A 17,525-nucleotide genomic window follows, 5' to 3' on the forward strand; every position below is an offset into this window, starting at 1 on the left:
ATGCAACAAAATTAAGTTTAAAGGGAGATTAATTAGGCTGAGAGTATAACTATAAACATGTTGTTTTGACAGAAAGCTCTGAACTTATAAATCAAGTTATTATAACATTTATATAATCTTCTCTTACATGCTAAACAAAACAGTTCACAGTGATAAAACAAATAGCACCTCTGTGGTGTGAAATAAAAGAGAAAAAAGAAAAAAACACAAAGTAATAATTAAAGCAGAAAATAATAGTCGATTTAAAAATTTAGTGCCAAATTACACTGTACCACCAATATCAAAGAAAATACGCGTCAGAATTAACAAATCCAGAACCTAAAGTGTTCCAGATCCACTTTTCTTCTTCAGTAGAGCCTTCATTGTGCAAAGCAACACCCACCCCTATGGATTTCCAGCAGTTTGGAATATACCAATGTGCTGGTGGTGGTGAGTGCTGGAATAGCTGAGAGCATGAGGATGAGGAAGGAGGAAGCATTCAGCACCTGAAAGGAGCCAGCCCTATAAAATCTGCTCAGTCACAAAGGACACATTTTATGAGCAACTTTATTGCAGTGCAGGAGAGAACAGAAGATTGTCCTTGGGAGAACAGAAGGGCACAGCTCACGTCCTAACTACTGCCTGATCTGAGAGATACTTTTCCTAACAGAGAAAAGAAATAAAGCAGCACATTTTTATTCCCATTTACAACAAAACTAGAGCAACATTAATAATGTGAGTGCAGACTGGATATACAGAGCAACGGAAGTCCTAAAAGGAGAAGGAAAAATATTCAAGAATTTTACGTAATAACCTACCAAAAGTTATAGATTAACTATTGTTTTGTACAATTATTGTAGGGCTGAAGCATCACGTGTACCACAGACAGAAACAAAACTAAAATTCATAACAATTCCCACATTAGGGAAAGGGAATGACTCTCACTTCCCAAAATGTAGCATTATTCCAAAAATTCACAATCTCTTGTTTACGTTCCTACCACTGAACAGGAAAATACTCACTGGATTGAGACATCAGTGACTGATTCATGAAATAAAATTATTATTCTTGGCAGACATAAAAAACTATTTGAAGTTGAGGTTTGGTGCTCTCCCTCTTGATTTTATGTCTCTAAATACTGTGCTCATACTAATGTTTCCTAAATTTCCCAATACCATGCTGAAGAAAGACAGAAGATTTGTGACTGTAAGTTTCAAAGCTGTCTTCATTTCTCATTCTTCTGAAGATGAACAAGCCTTTGCAACCACACAAGTAACTTGAGACAGCTGATTGTAAAAATCCTTCAGCCAGTATTTTTGACCTCTGTGAACTCATAAATACAGACCCAAGTATGATCCCATCTTACAGCCAGTTTTAAGTATGAGAGTTTTCCCCCCATTTTGATAGTTTTTTCCTTGTTCCTGATATATTTACACCCAACCCCTCCCACTGTGGTTTATTTTACTTTGGCTTGACTGTGATTTTAACATTAAAAAAACAAACTAGAGATAAATCTGGATTAAACAGAAGTGACTGGTTGCCATTGCTTTTCTCTACTGGATAAACATAAAAGTGTGTTTTAACTTGCCTGGCTTTTCCTACAGGATGGAACAGGAATTGTGAACATGACCTTGCTGTGTATCCAGGAGTATCCAGGGTGTGCTTGTTCCTGATTTCAGATAATCCTCATTTCCAGCTCGTTCCCACTCCCATCTCCAACAGTCACTGCTCCCTCCCAGTACAGACCAGACAGAAAAAGCACAACTATTATCCCTTCAAATTTTAGGAATGAACAATTTCAGAGATTTCAGACCGATTTCAGCATAACAATTAAGGACTTGGATAATTCTGAGTAGAAGACTACCTGAAGGAGGATTTATCACAGAAATTATTTGGCAGCCACAGCAAGTGCTCTTGCTCTTACTGCAACACCTTGGTTTTCATCAGTGTGAGACACTACCTAAAGTGCCCAAATGTATCACAGCCAGAGCTGGGAAGAGAAGTGAGATGTGGCATGTAAGAGCATTATTCCAAAAGCATTTTTATTGCACCTCTAGACTGACAAAAGATATTTAAATTATATTTAGATGTGCAAGTTCGGTACTTCAAACATGAAGTCCAACACTACTGGTCAATACAGGTCACAGAGCTTGTTCCAGGAAAACTAAATTAATACAACCAAAACCAGCAAAAAGTTTATTCAGTATCACACAAAGCCAGAATCTATACAAACACCAAAATTACTCTGGAAAGAAGAAAAGTAATACATATTTTCCTACCAAAGACCTGATGATGCCTTGTATTCATATATTCAGTTTATATAGTCTGTATCCACAAAACAGTACATAATATACTTTATATTAGATACTCTATGAAATACTATGTGTATGTATTTAAAAAAATATAAAAGTAAAAGCAAAATATTGAAGGGGCAAATCTTTTATTTCAAGGACAGAACAGGAACAAGGAAGAAATTCTCTAGTGTGAGGGTGGTGAAGCCCTGGCACAGATTTCCCAGAGAAGCTGTGGCTGCTCCATCCCTGGAAGTGTCCAAGGCCAGGTTGGACGGGGCTTGGAGCACCCTGGGATAGTGGAAAGTGTCCCTGCCCATGGCTGAGGGGGTTGGAATGAAATTATCTTGGAGATTCCTTCCAACCCAAACCATTCTGGGGTTCTATGGCATTCTCCCAACTCTGTGTAAGAAAACAAGGCACTAAGTCCTCACGATAATAACCAGAACAAAACCCCCTTAATTTTAGGTTCAGAAACATGCAGAAAACCTTCTGCTAAACCTGGTTAGCTGATAAAACATTAACTTACTGACCTGACAGGCACCATCCCTTATGTGTCCATCCCACTTCCATCCAGAGGACACTGACTGGAACAGCTCAATTAAATCCTAATTTCTTTGCTGCTCTTGTGATAAACATGACACAGGAATCAGCCCTGAACTGGAAAGGGATACACAGCTCCCTGTCACCTGAGCAGTGCCTTTTCCCTCTGGGAAGGGGCTGGGATGGATATCTGCAGCACACACATGCTCCTATTTGACAGGTACAGCTACGTACAACCATAAATCAGAGACCTTTTAATTCTGCCAGCATGAGTCAAGACTGCTGCAATCAAACACCTGAATGGACAAAAAACTGTTGTTCAAGTACCTGGCAATGCAATTTGTTGCATGGGAATCATTTGTTAGGATGAAATTGAAAAGGCTGCTCTACTCCAGTTCTTCAGATTATCTTGACCAACCATCGTGACACAGGCAAGACAAAACCCCCTTTGAGCTGAACACACTGAGATTTCAGGAACATGATTCCTACTATCTCCCCATACAGGAACAGATCATTGCTGAGTTGCAAACATTATTAGCAGAAAGGTTGTGAGAAGAGTTTAAATCCTATTGCCCCTTATCTTCCAAAATCAGCTAAGAAGCTACAGAACACACCCAGTTTCTTCTCACTCTCCTTCCCAGAAATAAAGATGTAACAGGACAGCAAACCATTACTCACTCTGCAATCACTTATGATGAAAATGTTCTTTGCTTCAATGACCTCCATGTGGATGTTAAAGGAGAAAACTCAAACAGTATGGGAATCCATGACCAAATACTGGCAATTAAATGATTAATTTTGCTTCATCAATAGGTATTGTTCAAATGAAGAAAGTTTGGTTTTACTTTTAGTTCTACAGCACAGCCAACTGAAGTAAAAAGTTCAGCTTTGAGTCTCAAAACGCCACTCTTCAGTTCATTACCCTCATCCCCTGCTGATGTGACCCTGCACAGGACATCACTGAAGAGCTCAGTTGCTGTGAGCTGCTGTCCCAAGTCACAGCAGAACTGAAGCACACACTGATTTTACTCCTGTGTTTACTCAAGATGAGGAGACTTAGGCCATGGAAAAAGCTGTTTCTCCTTAGACATTTCCTTGGTGAAGCAAGGGACAACACTTCATTTGCAGATTCCAATTTTAAAAGAAAGTACAAACCCCTAGTGCTTGCTGTTATGGATCTGAAATCACTGGCAGGAGAAACACTACTTTAGAAAGCAGTGACAGTGCTCGGGGACAGGATTAAGCAATCTGCCTTCTGGAAAAGTAACAAACCTCAGCTATCAAATCAACAAATGAAAAAAGGGAGTTTGTTTACAGGTTATTTTCAATAAAATGACTCAGCAGGATTGAACACATACAGAAATGCTTTTCTTAATATCTATGCTAAGCTACATTAAATATCAGAAGAGGACAATCCTACCCTCTTTCCATATGCCAATAAATACAGAATCACCCAGTGCTGGGCAACCACCAGCTACCTCCATACCTCAGCAAGCCCTGTCCTTGACAACCCAGCAGGGAAAACTGGCACTGGCAGTTCTCAGCATGGGTTCAACAGGAGGTACTGCAGGGATCTCATTGCTTTTGCATGATGATGAAATCTTCATGAATGATATAGTATTTCTGTAACTCCTCTAATAAAATACATTTATGATGTCCTGTACTTCAGCTTCTTTTAATAGAATATTTACAAAGATATTTCCTTACATCTGGCTTTTGTTTGTTGTGCTGGGTTATAGAATTCAGCAGCTTGTACAGATTTCCCTACTATATTGTTATAGTGTATATTAATCTATAATGTCTCCAGTTTTTAATAATTCCATTAACAAATCCATATCAAGTCATGAATTTAGGATTAAGAGTGAGGGATCTTCTTCCAGACAATTAATGAAAAGTACATACTCTCTGCTGGCACATCAACATTTTTACAACACATGAATTGGCAATTATTCAATTTCCAACACTACAGCAAGTGGAGGATTGAGACAACCTAATACATTTCTTACAAATATAACACCAGTCACAAAAGCCCATTTCAGTACCATAGTCCTACCAATAAAAGCTTCCAAAAGACACATTGTTCAATGAATTGCATTTGCTAAAAGCACAAAAACAGGTAAGAGATCATCTTTGGTATCTAATGTTGAAATACTGCAAGTGTTGCCAGGCTAACTGGGCAAACCAAATTATGCACACGTCTGTAGATGTATTTTACATATAGAAAATAAATACAAACACACAATGGGACTTGTGATAAAGAAATTTCAAATATAAACTGAATAAGAAAGCAATTAGGGCTATAAACTCCTGGTTAACTTTTCTGCTTAATGCATAATTTCCAACAATAAAACATTCACTTGGGTTCCAACTTCTACACTTTGCTCTTAGACTTGTTTCCAATGCTTCTTTAAAATAATATTTCAAACATTTTGTTTTCCTTACTGAAGTTTTAGGTTTTTTTCAGGCAACTCAGAATTTCATTCCAAGCTGCTTCACTGGCTCATTACCAGGTGCTACAATTGATAAGATCACACATCTCCATTACCCAGGGAACGCCAAATACTCCCCCAGCCCTTTAAAACAATCACTTTCCTTTCTTGTAAAAATATCTCAAGCTCCATCTTCCATTCCAGTCGTCTTTGAATACGGAACAATCATCCCAGTGGGAATGCAGCAGACTCCCTGAGCTGCAGAGTTCCTGTATTTTTAAGAATATTGAGCTAACATACGCTGTGCTGTAACACTGAAGGGGAGAACCCCCCTTGCTTTTCCAGATTATTTTCCACCTTTAAATATATACAGGCATATCAGGAATATGATACTCTGAGCAATCCAGTGAAAGGTGAAAGGTGCCCCTGCCCATGGCAGGGGAGCTGGAACTAGACAGATCTTTAGGGTCCCTTCCAGTCCAAACCATTCTGTGATTCTACGAACTTTTTGCCTTTAAAAATTAGTGGTTTGGTGAGATTAATGTTAGTTTTCTTCTTTCTACAAAAACCTCCCAAAAAACACAGGAATTGAAGAGATACTTTTCATGGTTTGCAAGTCTCAAAGCTCAAGAAGCTACAAAGTTATTACTAAGTTTAAATAAAGTTTAGGCAAAATTACCATCCAGAAAGAAATGGCCAATGTAACCCACGTGGTTAGTGAACAACAGACTGTCAAATGACAGAGCAGACTTTTCCCAGTTGTTTTCCCCTCAGACATCAAGGGAAAAGCACCTAATGTCACCCCTAAACTACACCTACAGAGCAAAGAAAAAATGCAAGAACAGGTGCTTCCCTCCAGTCACTTCAACCAAAGCTCACTGAGAAGATGCAGCAGAATGCTCACACAAACAGAATGGCTTTTTCCCTTTCTGTGCACAAGAACAATTAATTTCCATGTTACATATACAATATCTGCATCAAAGAAGCAGGATCTCTTCCTTTAGAGATTATTTACCTGCCTACAACCTTCACAGCACTTCCCTTACTCCATTTTCTACGACTGTGTCCCTCTTAGTGATCACCTATCACCTAAAAACCTAAAGGGCCTGTTGGACTGAATGTTATCACTCTGTCAGCAAAACAGAGATTTATGACATGGAGATGAAGGAGAAACAGCTCTGCTCTCCTCCCTTGTGCATCCAACTGTCTTGCTTATATTCAACACATGACCAGCAGGTCCCATCTGAACACACCCCCTCAATCAGCAGGGCTCACCAAAAAACAAACCCACAACATTTAACTTGGAACTGCTTCTCTCTTTAAAAAAAGATTGCAACATTTGCGATAGGGAAAAAGTCTCTCCCAGCAGATTAAATACATTTCACAACACAGGTTAAAATTTTTAATATTTCTTTTAACCAACACCAGGTTTTTGACTGAATTTGGCTCAATTATTTTAAGCCAGTACAGACTTTCCATGTATGTTTGAATGGCTGAGTTCAAGGACTGTGATCACCCTGCAGTAACAACTCACATGGCACACATTGAATTACATCAATTAATTGTTCATAAATGACTAAACAGAGCTCTTCTGGAAGACATTCAAGAAACTTCCTCCTCCTTGGAGTGGATAATTCACAGACCTATAGCAGAGCCGCCCAACTACCCTTGGCTGTCACGTTTGCACTGCTTTCACTCAGTTATTGTGTAAGGTTAAAATGGCAGGAATTCACAGGAAACACAAGAAAAAAGTTCACCAGCAAAAGTATCTAGGTCGAAGTGTAATACCTTATGCTATTAATGATCTTAACAAATTTCAGAGATGTTAGTGAAAAGTCTTTAATGATCCATGACTACTTTCTAGTCTGCTGTTAGAGGTAGAAAGGAAACAACCCTGTATGATACCAGCACAAAGTTTCAGCACTTAGCTGGGAAAGGAGTGGCGACTGCTCAGGGATCAAGACAGGCACTTCAGCATCCCCCCGAAGTTGTAACTGAGCTTCAGGATGATTAGTCCACAAGACCTGACATTTTAAGTTTCAAATTACTTAATGAGAGGGAGGAAGCAGCCAAAAATGTCTTACTCCTATCCTGACTACAGTAATACAGATTTACTGAGAAGAAATATGCCAGCAACAGAGTACACACTTTCTCTTCATTCACCCATCGGAATACCCTCAAATCTGGAATGTGCAGATCCAGACTGAAATATTCAATTCAGTAACACTACTTAGATTAAATGTGGAGAGGAGGCAAAAAAACAACACCACACATTTACACAAGTACTTTCTAAAGCAAGCAAATATCTTATTCTCTGTAGCAGTCTTACAGACAGAGCCACAGAATTGGCTGCAATTAGGTCATCCCACGCTATCGCTAAGAAGATTTGACGATTTCAGATTTAGGAACGCTAAAAAAAGTGGAACCTCTGTATGAGCACAGACTCACTGAAACATTTCAAAGCCTTTTCAAAAAACAAACATTTGCTGAGATCACACCTGGCAGAACGAAAGCTCAATCTGTCCCATTCAAAAGCGAACTGAGCACTTAGAAAGTAAGTTATGGATAATAAAACACACACATCAAGATCCCATTTTAAGACATTATAAAATACTTAAAAGTTTTATCAGTTTTTGCTACAGGTAACCTGACGCTGTAACAGAAAAACCAAAGAGGCAGAATAAAGACATCAGAACTAAATGGTTCTCTCATTAATATATTACCTTTCTTGGACTGCAGATATCTCACAGCCCTTATCAAAGTAGGCCAGATCCCTCTCATTTCCCTAAGGTTAAGCCGGTGAACAGTACACAAAGTAATCATCGACTAAGGCATGGCCACCATTCAATGACAAATATAGCTCAAGCTATTTCTCATCTGTCCTATTTTTTTGGGAGGCTGTGATGAAGCTTTTTCTAGAAATCATCACAACTGGCAGCTGTGAAGATCCTGGTGCCTTTGTCCTCTTATGCAACCCCTGGTGTCCCCCTTCTCCCCCCAACAGGAATAACAAGAGATTACAGGGCTGCTCTCCAGATTTTGGGGCAGAGGGGATGGACATGCAGTCTTCCCTGAAGTCATGTTCTGAGAACACAGATGACCAGAGGAAGAGGTGGGATCATTTTTCATTCATTTCAGTTGCTGGAATGGGTGGGGGGGAATCAATACCTTTTATCACAGCCCACTGCAGCCATCCCCGGCCCTGCTGGGGCATCCTCTGGGACTGGAGTAGTGTGGGAGAAATTGATACCTCAATACTAAGCAGCCTGGACAGCAGATGGCAAAAGCTTGCTTTTGCTTTCAGAATATACTTCCCTACTTTCAAAAGTTACTTTCTGGGAGGTACCTTCATCCTGACTCTCACAATAGTCCAAGGAGATGAATCCCAATTTCATCTAATACTTCTGTTACCCAATGTATGACACACAGATCTGGCATTGCTGTTACCCTCTTCACGGTAAACAAGTTTTACTAAAAGCAAAGGACACTCTGTATTAGCTTTGTTTCCAGCTACCGTTACTCATTGTTTACTAAATATTATTCCCCAGTGAGCTGACAGGTTCTGTACTTCATGAAACGAGGGTGTGGCGTTCCACTTCTCCCATTTCTAAGGCGATTCTACCCTATGTGGTATAACATGTCAATGTTGTGTCAAGGAGACTAGTTTAGCCTGAATATTTCTGAAAGGTGCAGAAAGCAGGCAAGACAAAGTGTTAAATACTTCTTCGTGTGTCCTCCTAATTACTAGACAATAAAAATTGTAAATTAATTTAATGTTTTTTTTCAAGCAACTAACGGGCAGCTATGCCTGTCGAATCCTTAGTTCAGATACGTTTGCCCTGCACTTCTGAAGTAACTGGCTGTCCGTGATCCAAGATTACGGTGACGCAATACTTCACTGCCAGTTTCTCTTCCAAAAAAGAAAGTACATTGAAATGAAAGCAAGCACGAGGAAGGTTATGCTTACAACCAGCAACATTCAACTTTTTACTGTTGTTTTCCATCTAAGGAAGATTTGATTCTTTAGCTACTAACAGAATTTCCACCTTAATCCCCGTAAAGTCACATCCACAACTCCAATATACAAATAACGTCCAGATGATAATACGGTAAATATTAATGTCTTGGGGTGCAAATTCAGATTATCACGTGAATGAGCTTCCCAAGTCCATCTAACTATTGTTAAGCCTCAATTTCAAGTCCAACTGCCTCACTGTAATAAATTCAAGGTCTGTGGCTACTTATTGTCTCAGTTTGGGGGTGGATAATAGGGGTGGCAAACTCAGAGACACCAAGTAAAAACAAGCGAGTCTTCGCTCCCTACGATCAGGATCAGACACTTAAAAACTACTTCTTCTAAAAGGTGAGTGAAAGCAGAATCACCCTCGCAGCGGCTTCAAACATACAAAGATCACAAACAAAGCCGTCAGATCATCACATCAGTGCAAGTACAAACCAAACAGCTCAAGCGCTCTTTTCATTTCAAATCATTCTTAAAGGCAGAGGGAGAAAAAAATCCCACAAAACCCGAAGCATCCCAGCTGTCAGGTGAAGCAGCTCCTGCGGAGGGGCAGCTCCGCACTGCAAGCGCATGACCAGAATATTTATTTTCTAGGTTGGCTTTGATAGGAAAAAAACCACAGAACCACAGGTGGTAAAACGTTAAGAGGGAGAGAGAAATGCATACAGATATATATATATATACACACATACACACACACTTATATATAAATAAAAGGTCGGAGTACCTTTAGCCCAGCACATGGGGAATGGGCTGCAGCCGCTTTTCTCCATGCAGCCCGCACCTGCCCGCCTCGGGGGCTGCTGCCCGGCCACCTCCAGCAGCCACATACACAGAGCGTGCTCGATGCCGGCCAGCTCCGGCACACAATGTCCCGATTCAGCGCTCCGGGCTCCTGCGGGGGGAGGCTGGAGCCGCCTGGACGTGCCGGATCCCGGGGAGAGGAGGGAGCCCCGGCCCTCCCCGGGGCGGTGCGCCTTCACCTGGCTGCGGGGGGAGCGCGGTCCCCCGGCCCGCCCGGGGCTGCAGCGCGCTCCGCTGCGGGGAAGCCGCGCCGCTGCCTCATCTCCCCCCGCCCCGGAGCATCATCCACCTCCTCGTCCTCCTCCTTCCCGGGAGCGGTGCCGAGGCGGAGTGAGCCCTGCGGAGGAGGGCGGGCAGGGGCGGGAGGCGATTACCCGGCTCCCATTAATATGCTAATCCCCGTCTGCTGCCAGCGCCCGGCCGTCTCCGGTTCACCCTCTGTGCAAAGCCAGAGCGCTGGAAATGCCGCCCGGCCCGGCTGCGGACCGGCCTCGCTTCGCCGCCGCTGATGTTCCCGTTCCCGGCTGCCCCGCACCGCCCCTTCCCTGCCGCACCCGCTTTTTGCCATCGCTTTTAACATTTGCTGTGTCCGCTTACCGACACAAGCGCCAGGCATCCTAAAAGCAAAACTTCGCTCTAAGCGCAGGGGAACTTCCCTAGAAACGCTGGAGAACTTCCCCAAAGTTCAGCAGGAATTGGGGTCACATCAGCACTTGCATCACTCCACGAGATTATGGATGGAACAAGCCTGGCAGTGCTGCTTGGCCCTAAAGAATGAATACAGCAGCCCACGCCAGTCCCTAGTGCCACATCCAGCCCCCTCTAAACCCGGGGCTTCTTTATTGACTTCTCATCAGAAGGCAAAGGTCACCTCAAACATCCACCCCAGATGGTGAACGGCCTTTGTTTCTTCTTAACTTTGTAGCACCTAACACCAAAACTGCTTACAAACAGTTTTGTTTTAAAATGGTGAGTATAAATACTGCAAAAGCCGATGTTTATAATAATCACACAACCAGGCAGAATGTGTATATGGAAATAAAGCCAATATCCATTTTACAGCAAAGTATTGCACAAAAATTATAAATAACTGATTCAGCCAGAACACTTATTAAAATCAAGAGGAACAAGATTCACACTTATCATTAAAGCTCTTTATATATTCCCCAGTAATCTCTTCTCACTCCCAGCCCTCAGCAGTAAGGCGTAAGGCTTATCCAAGACTAGAACCAAAAGGGAATTAATCTAAAGCCAGCAGCCTTCAACTTAACCTATCTGCCTACTTGTAGCAGCATGCACTCGTCTACAGCACATGTTTAATTACCATTCTTTACTGCCATCTCATTTCTCAATATACTGACTGGCCTTGCAGAATTAGTGGTGTATGTCAAAATTCTTGATAAAAAAAAAAAAAAAAAGAAGAAAGGAAGTAGCAACTGCATTTAACTATTGTCTGTTTCTCCATTTAAATGAGAAAAAATATTCACGGAAAAAAAAAAAAAAGGGAGAGAGATTAGGCCACAACCAGGCCCATCAGATGTTCTGCATCACTGCTCAGGCACAAAGCTCTTTCTGGGGCTGAAGAAAGCCAAAGGGAACTGAAGACATGCCTGGGTGCCTTCCTCCCCCCACCACAAAGTTTTCCAAGCCCCTCAGTGCTACACAGACAGACAAACACTTCTAGCGACAAGGTCGATTATATTTACCTTCAACAACAAAGCAAAACATGCTACAGTAAATATTTAAACCCCAATTATTATAGTGGTGTGGGTACAGAAGGGGCACAGACAGTGCCTCTCTGGTTCACTCTGTAGCTGTTGCTACACATCCAGCTCTGCCATGGGCTTCCTTGGTGACCTTGAGCAAGTCAGACTTGTTTCCTTCGAAAAAGGAAACTGCAGATAGTTCTTCAGTTTTCCTTAAATTGGTTTGATCTGTGCTCTAGGGTGTAAAATATATTTTTAAAAATGTGTTTCTTCCATAAAAAGAAAATGTTTTCCAGAAAAGCAGATAAAAAAATATCAAGAAGTAAAAAGGGGAAGGTCTAAACTAAATTTTATTTATGAAAACAAAACCCTTTAAATATCAACTGGTAAGCGCATTGTCGAGGAGAGTTTTAATAAACAGAGTGTGTGGACTCTGTATTCTTTACACTTTTAACAGATGAGGCTAATACAGATTATCAATCCAAGTGTCAAGAGATACAGCCTGCTCATATAATACCAGTATTATATTCACCCTTCTCAAGGACATACCTTCTTGTTTTTATATTAGACTACAAAATAAAGGTGAAAACTAAGTAATTCATAACATGACAATTTTTTAAATTCAATTTTAGAAGCTGTCTAACATTTTACACCCTGAATATGTATTTTTTCACTTAAGTGCTTCCTTGATGCTTTTAAAAAAATACTTAATATCTATTTGTTATTATAAGAAGTACACAGTGGACATATGCTCATTCTCTTCTTTCAAATAAACCCCAAAATTCTAGGCTGCAGGGAGGAAGGCAGGCAGGGATGAACAGCAGCAGACAAGGCACAAAGTAAAAAAACCCACAAACTTGAGAAGTTAAATACATCTCCAGTATACAGAGTATACTGAATATGTACAACATTTTATAAATACTCATCAAGTAGGTATCTGAGTAGCATTTATGTAAAGTAATCTGTTTTAAGCAATGCCAATCAGATTACACCATTTACTGAGGTAAGAAAGATCTGTCAGAAATTAGGGCTGTGGAACAGGAGCCTTGGTTGTTGTTGTGCAAGATGCATTTGCTGACACACACTGATAGTATGTGTGTAGTAGTCTCTGTGTAAGCAATGATGATAACAGCTATCAAAGAAAAACCTAAAAACGTATTTATTACAGAAAGAAGAATTCATAAGCTTTTACTAAGAATATGCAGAAGCACTGGCCATTTTCCTTAGCACACATTCTAACCAGAAAAAAAGCTCAGACTACCCCAATAACAACAGACAGGCCAAGGTCAGCTAAGAAATGGCATTCTGCCCCAAGGAAATTCAAGTTAAGACTTTTCTGCTATGACTATGATTTTGGTTGCTCAATTTCAGCCTGCTTTTAAAGACTACTGATTATCAGTATCAGCTTTTGGAAAGCAAGAGGGGAGGGAAAAAGTCAGAAGCATTTCTTAAATTTTATCGCGTTATTTAGTTTTTTAAATTTTCCTTTTGGTGCTGAGCCTGCCTCCTATTGATGTCACCTTCAAAAATCAAAAATCTCTGGGGAACAAAGGGTCAAACAACAAGGTTTTGTTTTTTACAATTGTGAGATATATAAAAGGTTGTCTAATTTTCTCCACTCAAGCTTATCCAAACAAAAACAAAGATCAGGCCCATCAGACAAACTGGCAAACCTTGGCTTTCTCCATGGTCATGTCCAGAGCCAGAGCTCCTGGGGGTGTCCGAGAGATCTCATCAGCACAGAACTGATCCCAGCTTCTCCCTCAGTAAATGGCGTTATTAGGAACTCTCTGCTATTCAACTAATTTTTTTCACATCAGTTAATATCTCTGTTCATCAAATTTTAATCAAACTGGCTGGCAAGTTGGAGCATTGTTAGAAGGGGACCAGGAGAGAACCAAACAGGGAATACTTGTCCAAGTTCCACTGCGCTGAGAAATGAAACTGAACTCAGGATTTGGAAACTGTGAAGAAAACAAGACAGATTGGCACCAGGGTAGTGTTGGAGATCAGAACAGAAATTTGCTCTTCAGTTCCTCTCCTGCAACACCTCAGCCACCAGATGAACAGAATAGCAACAGAGATCTCCTCCAAGGGAGAAAAGAGCAGCCCATTCACTTGTTAGAACAAAAATGAAGAGCTACAGCCCAGAGCACAGCCATGACATCAGCATTAGGGCTGGAGGCACCCCTGCTTGGGAGACAGGAGAGAGTGGAGAATGCTCAGCCTAGAGAAGGCTCCAGGGAGGCCTTGGAGCCCCTTCCAGTGCCTGGAGAGGGACTTTTAACAAGGACACATGGTGATAGGAAAAGGAGGAATGGGTTTGAACTGAAAGAATATGTACATAAATTAAGTATTAGGAAGATATTCTTTTATGAGGATGGTGAGACACATCCAGAGAAATCAGGGATGCCCCACCCCTGTAAGTGCTCAAAAGCCAGGTTGGATGGAGATTTGAGCAACCTGGTCTGGTATAAAGTGACTGTGTCCATAATGGGGGTGGGAAGTAGCTGATCTTGAAGGTCCCTTCCAACCAACTTAAACTGTTCTGTGATGACAGTGGTGATGCTTATTATTATTATTTTAGATTCAACAGTTCATATCTTAGCCACTTCATGGGCTACTGTTTATCACTCTAGTAATTACTACAAGCTGAAGAATGAAGGCAATGTTTTGAAGGAGATCTGCATATTCCTGTAGGAGATGGAAGAAGAGTTCATCTAGCTAATAAAGAAGGTTTTCAAACAAAGTTTACCCTCAGAATAAGTGAAAGATATTTTTGGTAAAGCCACAAATGCTTTCTACCATGACAACTGCAGCCCGTAAAGCTGAGAGTGATAAATGTTCTAAAAATTAAAACATGTTTATTGATCAAGTGACAATCTTCTGCATCTGAATTAATTTGTTTTTCCATGCTATTATTCATGCAGAATTCCCCAAACATGCTGTCCAGACACTGTAACTGCACTGTAATCTTCATTCATCTTCATTCCCTCAAGTTAGTTCTTTGTGTGAGTTTCTTCTAAATATTCTAATTATTCTTTGGGTGTATGCATTATTTAAATAAAAGTGGAAAATATTACCCTACCCTAAGTTTACTCCTAGCCAAAGTCAAACATCATCTCTGCTCACAGGAACTACTGAAAAATGGTGCACTGTAATTATAACAAATCCAAAATGACAACTCCTGATCTCTGCCTTACTCCAAACTCAGGTTTGCTACGGCTGTTTTGGAAATCTGCCTTGGATAACCTGGTCTCTAAATCTATCATCCTTGCCCCAGGCAGCTCCTTTCCACTCCACCCACACCTTCTCTAGCTCAGTTTCCTCCTCAACACCCTTTGCCAAAGGGCACACAGGAGAACAGGGTGATGGGCTCCAGGACCTCTAAGGGTCTCTAAAGACTGAGAAGTTCCGTTGTCATTATCCCGCCACCAGAGATGGTCTTTCTTATTTAATTCTGAGTATTCTGACAGGCAGAACTGAAAGAAAAATGATATTTTACTTTAAGTGTCAAAATCCAAGCCCAGCTTTCAACAGAAATGATTCAGCACAACTGAGAAGCAGCATCACCTCTGTGAATTCATTTTAGACTTTGCAATATGAGCAAACTCTAATTCCATGCTCCAGACTACATTAGGCCATTTTTCTCCTGAAGAAAGACTTACATGAACTCATTCTAGAATATAAACTCCTGAGGATCTCTGCTTAAGATATTCTTCTGGCAAAAAGTCAGTCCAATACTGAATTTACTGTTATATTTCTCCTTTTGATCAGCTTAATTGTAGGATAATCTTGGGTATTCCCAAGAAGTACAGAGTTTTAAACCAACACTTTGTGACTTTCTGAACCACGGTCACCTGTTTAGCTTTATGATCATTTGAGCTACATTTTAAAATAGTAGTTGACAGAATTCACTGGTTTTCTTTTCAAATCTTAACCTATTGGTAGTAGTGAGAGGGGGAGCAAGACAGATCAGGGTGTTGGGAGAGAGCAGGAGGAATTCAGTGTTAATGAGGTTTCCCACACCTCCCCTTCCCAAGGGATCCTGTGATGCTGTGCAGCAGAGCAGGCAGCAGTGCAGCCTCCCAGGCTATGCTGTTAAGACAACAAGATGTTAAAAGGGACACTGAGTTAACTTTATTTTTATTATTCCATAAATAAAGACTAGCCATTTTTTAAACCCATATGGGATGTATTAGTCTTCAGGCATGAAAGTTGTAGCAGATTTCCTTGTGGGTGGACTAAGCTGCTCATCTTCTCCCACTTCCTTCCATTTACTTTTTGAAGGCTTTACTGTAGAGAAGGATAAAGTCAATGACATGAAAGCTGAAAAAGGTTGAAAATTACTCCTTCCTTTGGACACTGATTCAAAATCTCTGCTTCTTCTTGTTCTAGGCTATTTACAAAAAAATCCACCCAACAAAACCACTTCTATCCTCAGGACATGTTTGAGAAGTTAATTCACCATTCCCTTGCTTAGAGCTAAAATCTGCTTCATGGACACCTGGAGAGAAGAGGTGAAAAAAAAGAGAAGTGAATCCCATGCATACAATTCCTTATTTTATTGCAAAATAAAATCTGATTGTTTTGGTCTGTGACAGATTCATTGCACTTATCAGTTTGCATTGCCTATCTTCAGCCTCCAGTGTGGGATGACTGGAGAAGGAGTGAGACAAAGCAATCCAAATGGTCACCAGAACCTTCCCTGACCTTATAAAACTTCCCATTTTTATGGCAAAACCCTTCCATTTATAAGGTGAACACAGCAGAAGGGATCTGAAGGGGAAGGACCCCAGCCCTTTGATGGTGTTTAAAGGAATTGCATTCTGTGAGGATTACTTTTGTTCAGTGGAGGGGATCCATGAGTGGATCAGTTGACCTTACAGTTTCTTAAAATCCACCTTTATCAATTCAAGGGAAACCCAGAAATAATTAGCTACATCTTCTAAGGAGGATATAAGAAAATGAAGTTGCTTCTGGGTCAGCAAATCTCTTCAGCGTCTCGTTGTATCTGCTGATTTCTCTCTCATCTATCTAAGAAGCAATTAAACAATAAAGAAAGAAAGAAAGCTGTGCAGCCACGTAGGGCCCAGTTATTTATCAGAAATGGTGTCACCTGGATGTGTCTTCCTTGTCCTGCTTCTCCTCCAGATGCCAAATACAAAGCTAAAACAACAGCTCATCAAATCCCTTTTAGTTGTAAACATCTTTTTAGAAAAAAGTTGAACCTGACTCCCAATGTTACATAAACCACAGATATCACATCAGCAACTCCTCAGACTCCTATGCTATTAAATGCAATTACAAACTGAATAAAACAGCAATCCATGACCTCACAATAATACAGTATTTTTCCATTTATGTATGAAAACACATTGGTGGAGCAGTTCATATTGTATTTCTTAGTGAAGGATGAGCATAGCATAAAATCCCTTATACAAAAACAAACTCTTATAGGCTAAAAAAAAGAGCTATTTAAGTTTAAAATTCCAGAGTTACAGAATAAATCAACAAGCCAATGCTGATACCCTTCAAGTCTAAGAAAGCAGAAAATTAAATATTAATTTTTAATTCTTGCAGAACATCTTTTTAAAGTTTTATAACACAAACATTAATGCTGCTATATTACCAAGCAAATTCAGTGCCTGAGCTATCAAGCGAAGAAAAGCATATTTTAAAAAATAAGAAAATATTGTTAAATAGGCATAAATCCCCCTTCCTCTCTGTAATTAGCAAAATTTGGATTGAA

General features: G+C 40.5%; 1 protein-coding gene across 9 annotated transcripts in view; it reads right to left on the reverse strand.

Annotated features, from left to right (window-relative positions):
• The window catches only part of PTK2 (protein tyrosine kinase 2), a 187,765-nt gene that overhangs the window by 118,914 nt on the left and 51,326 nt on the right, over window positions 1–17,525 (reverse strand). For 7 of the 9 annotated variants that reach the window (XM_041479492.1, XM_041479491.1, XM_041479490.1 and 4 more), the window contains exon 1: window positions 9,991–10,115. The exons of the other annotated variants lie outside the window; for them this stretch is intronic. In XM_041479492.1, coding sequence (XP_041335426.1) covers window positions 9,991–10,093 — 103 coding nt within the window. In that variant the 5' untranslated portion in view covers window positions 10,094–10,115. Of the gene's footprint in view, window positions 1–9,990; window positions 10,116–17,525 lie in introns of those variants that run through there. 9 annotated transcript variants of the gene reach the window in all.

Source organism: Pyrgilauda ruficollis, unplaced genomic scaffold (assembly GCF_017590135.1).
Source record: "Pyrgilauda ruficollis isolate IOZ18807 unplaced genomic scaffold, ASM1759013v1 scaffold48, whole genome shotgun sequence".
NCBI classification, from domain to species: domain Eukaryota; kingdom Metazoa; phylum Chordata; class Aves; order Passeriformes; family Passeridae; genus Pyrgilauda; species Pyrgilauda ruficollis.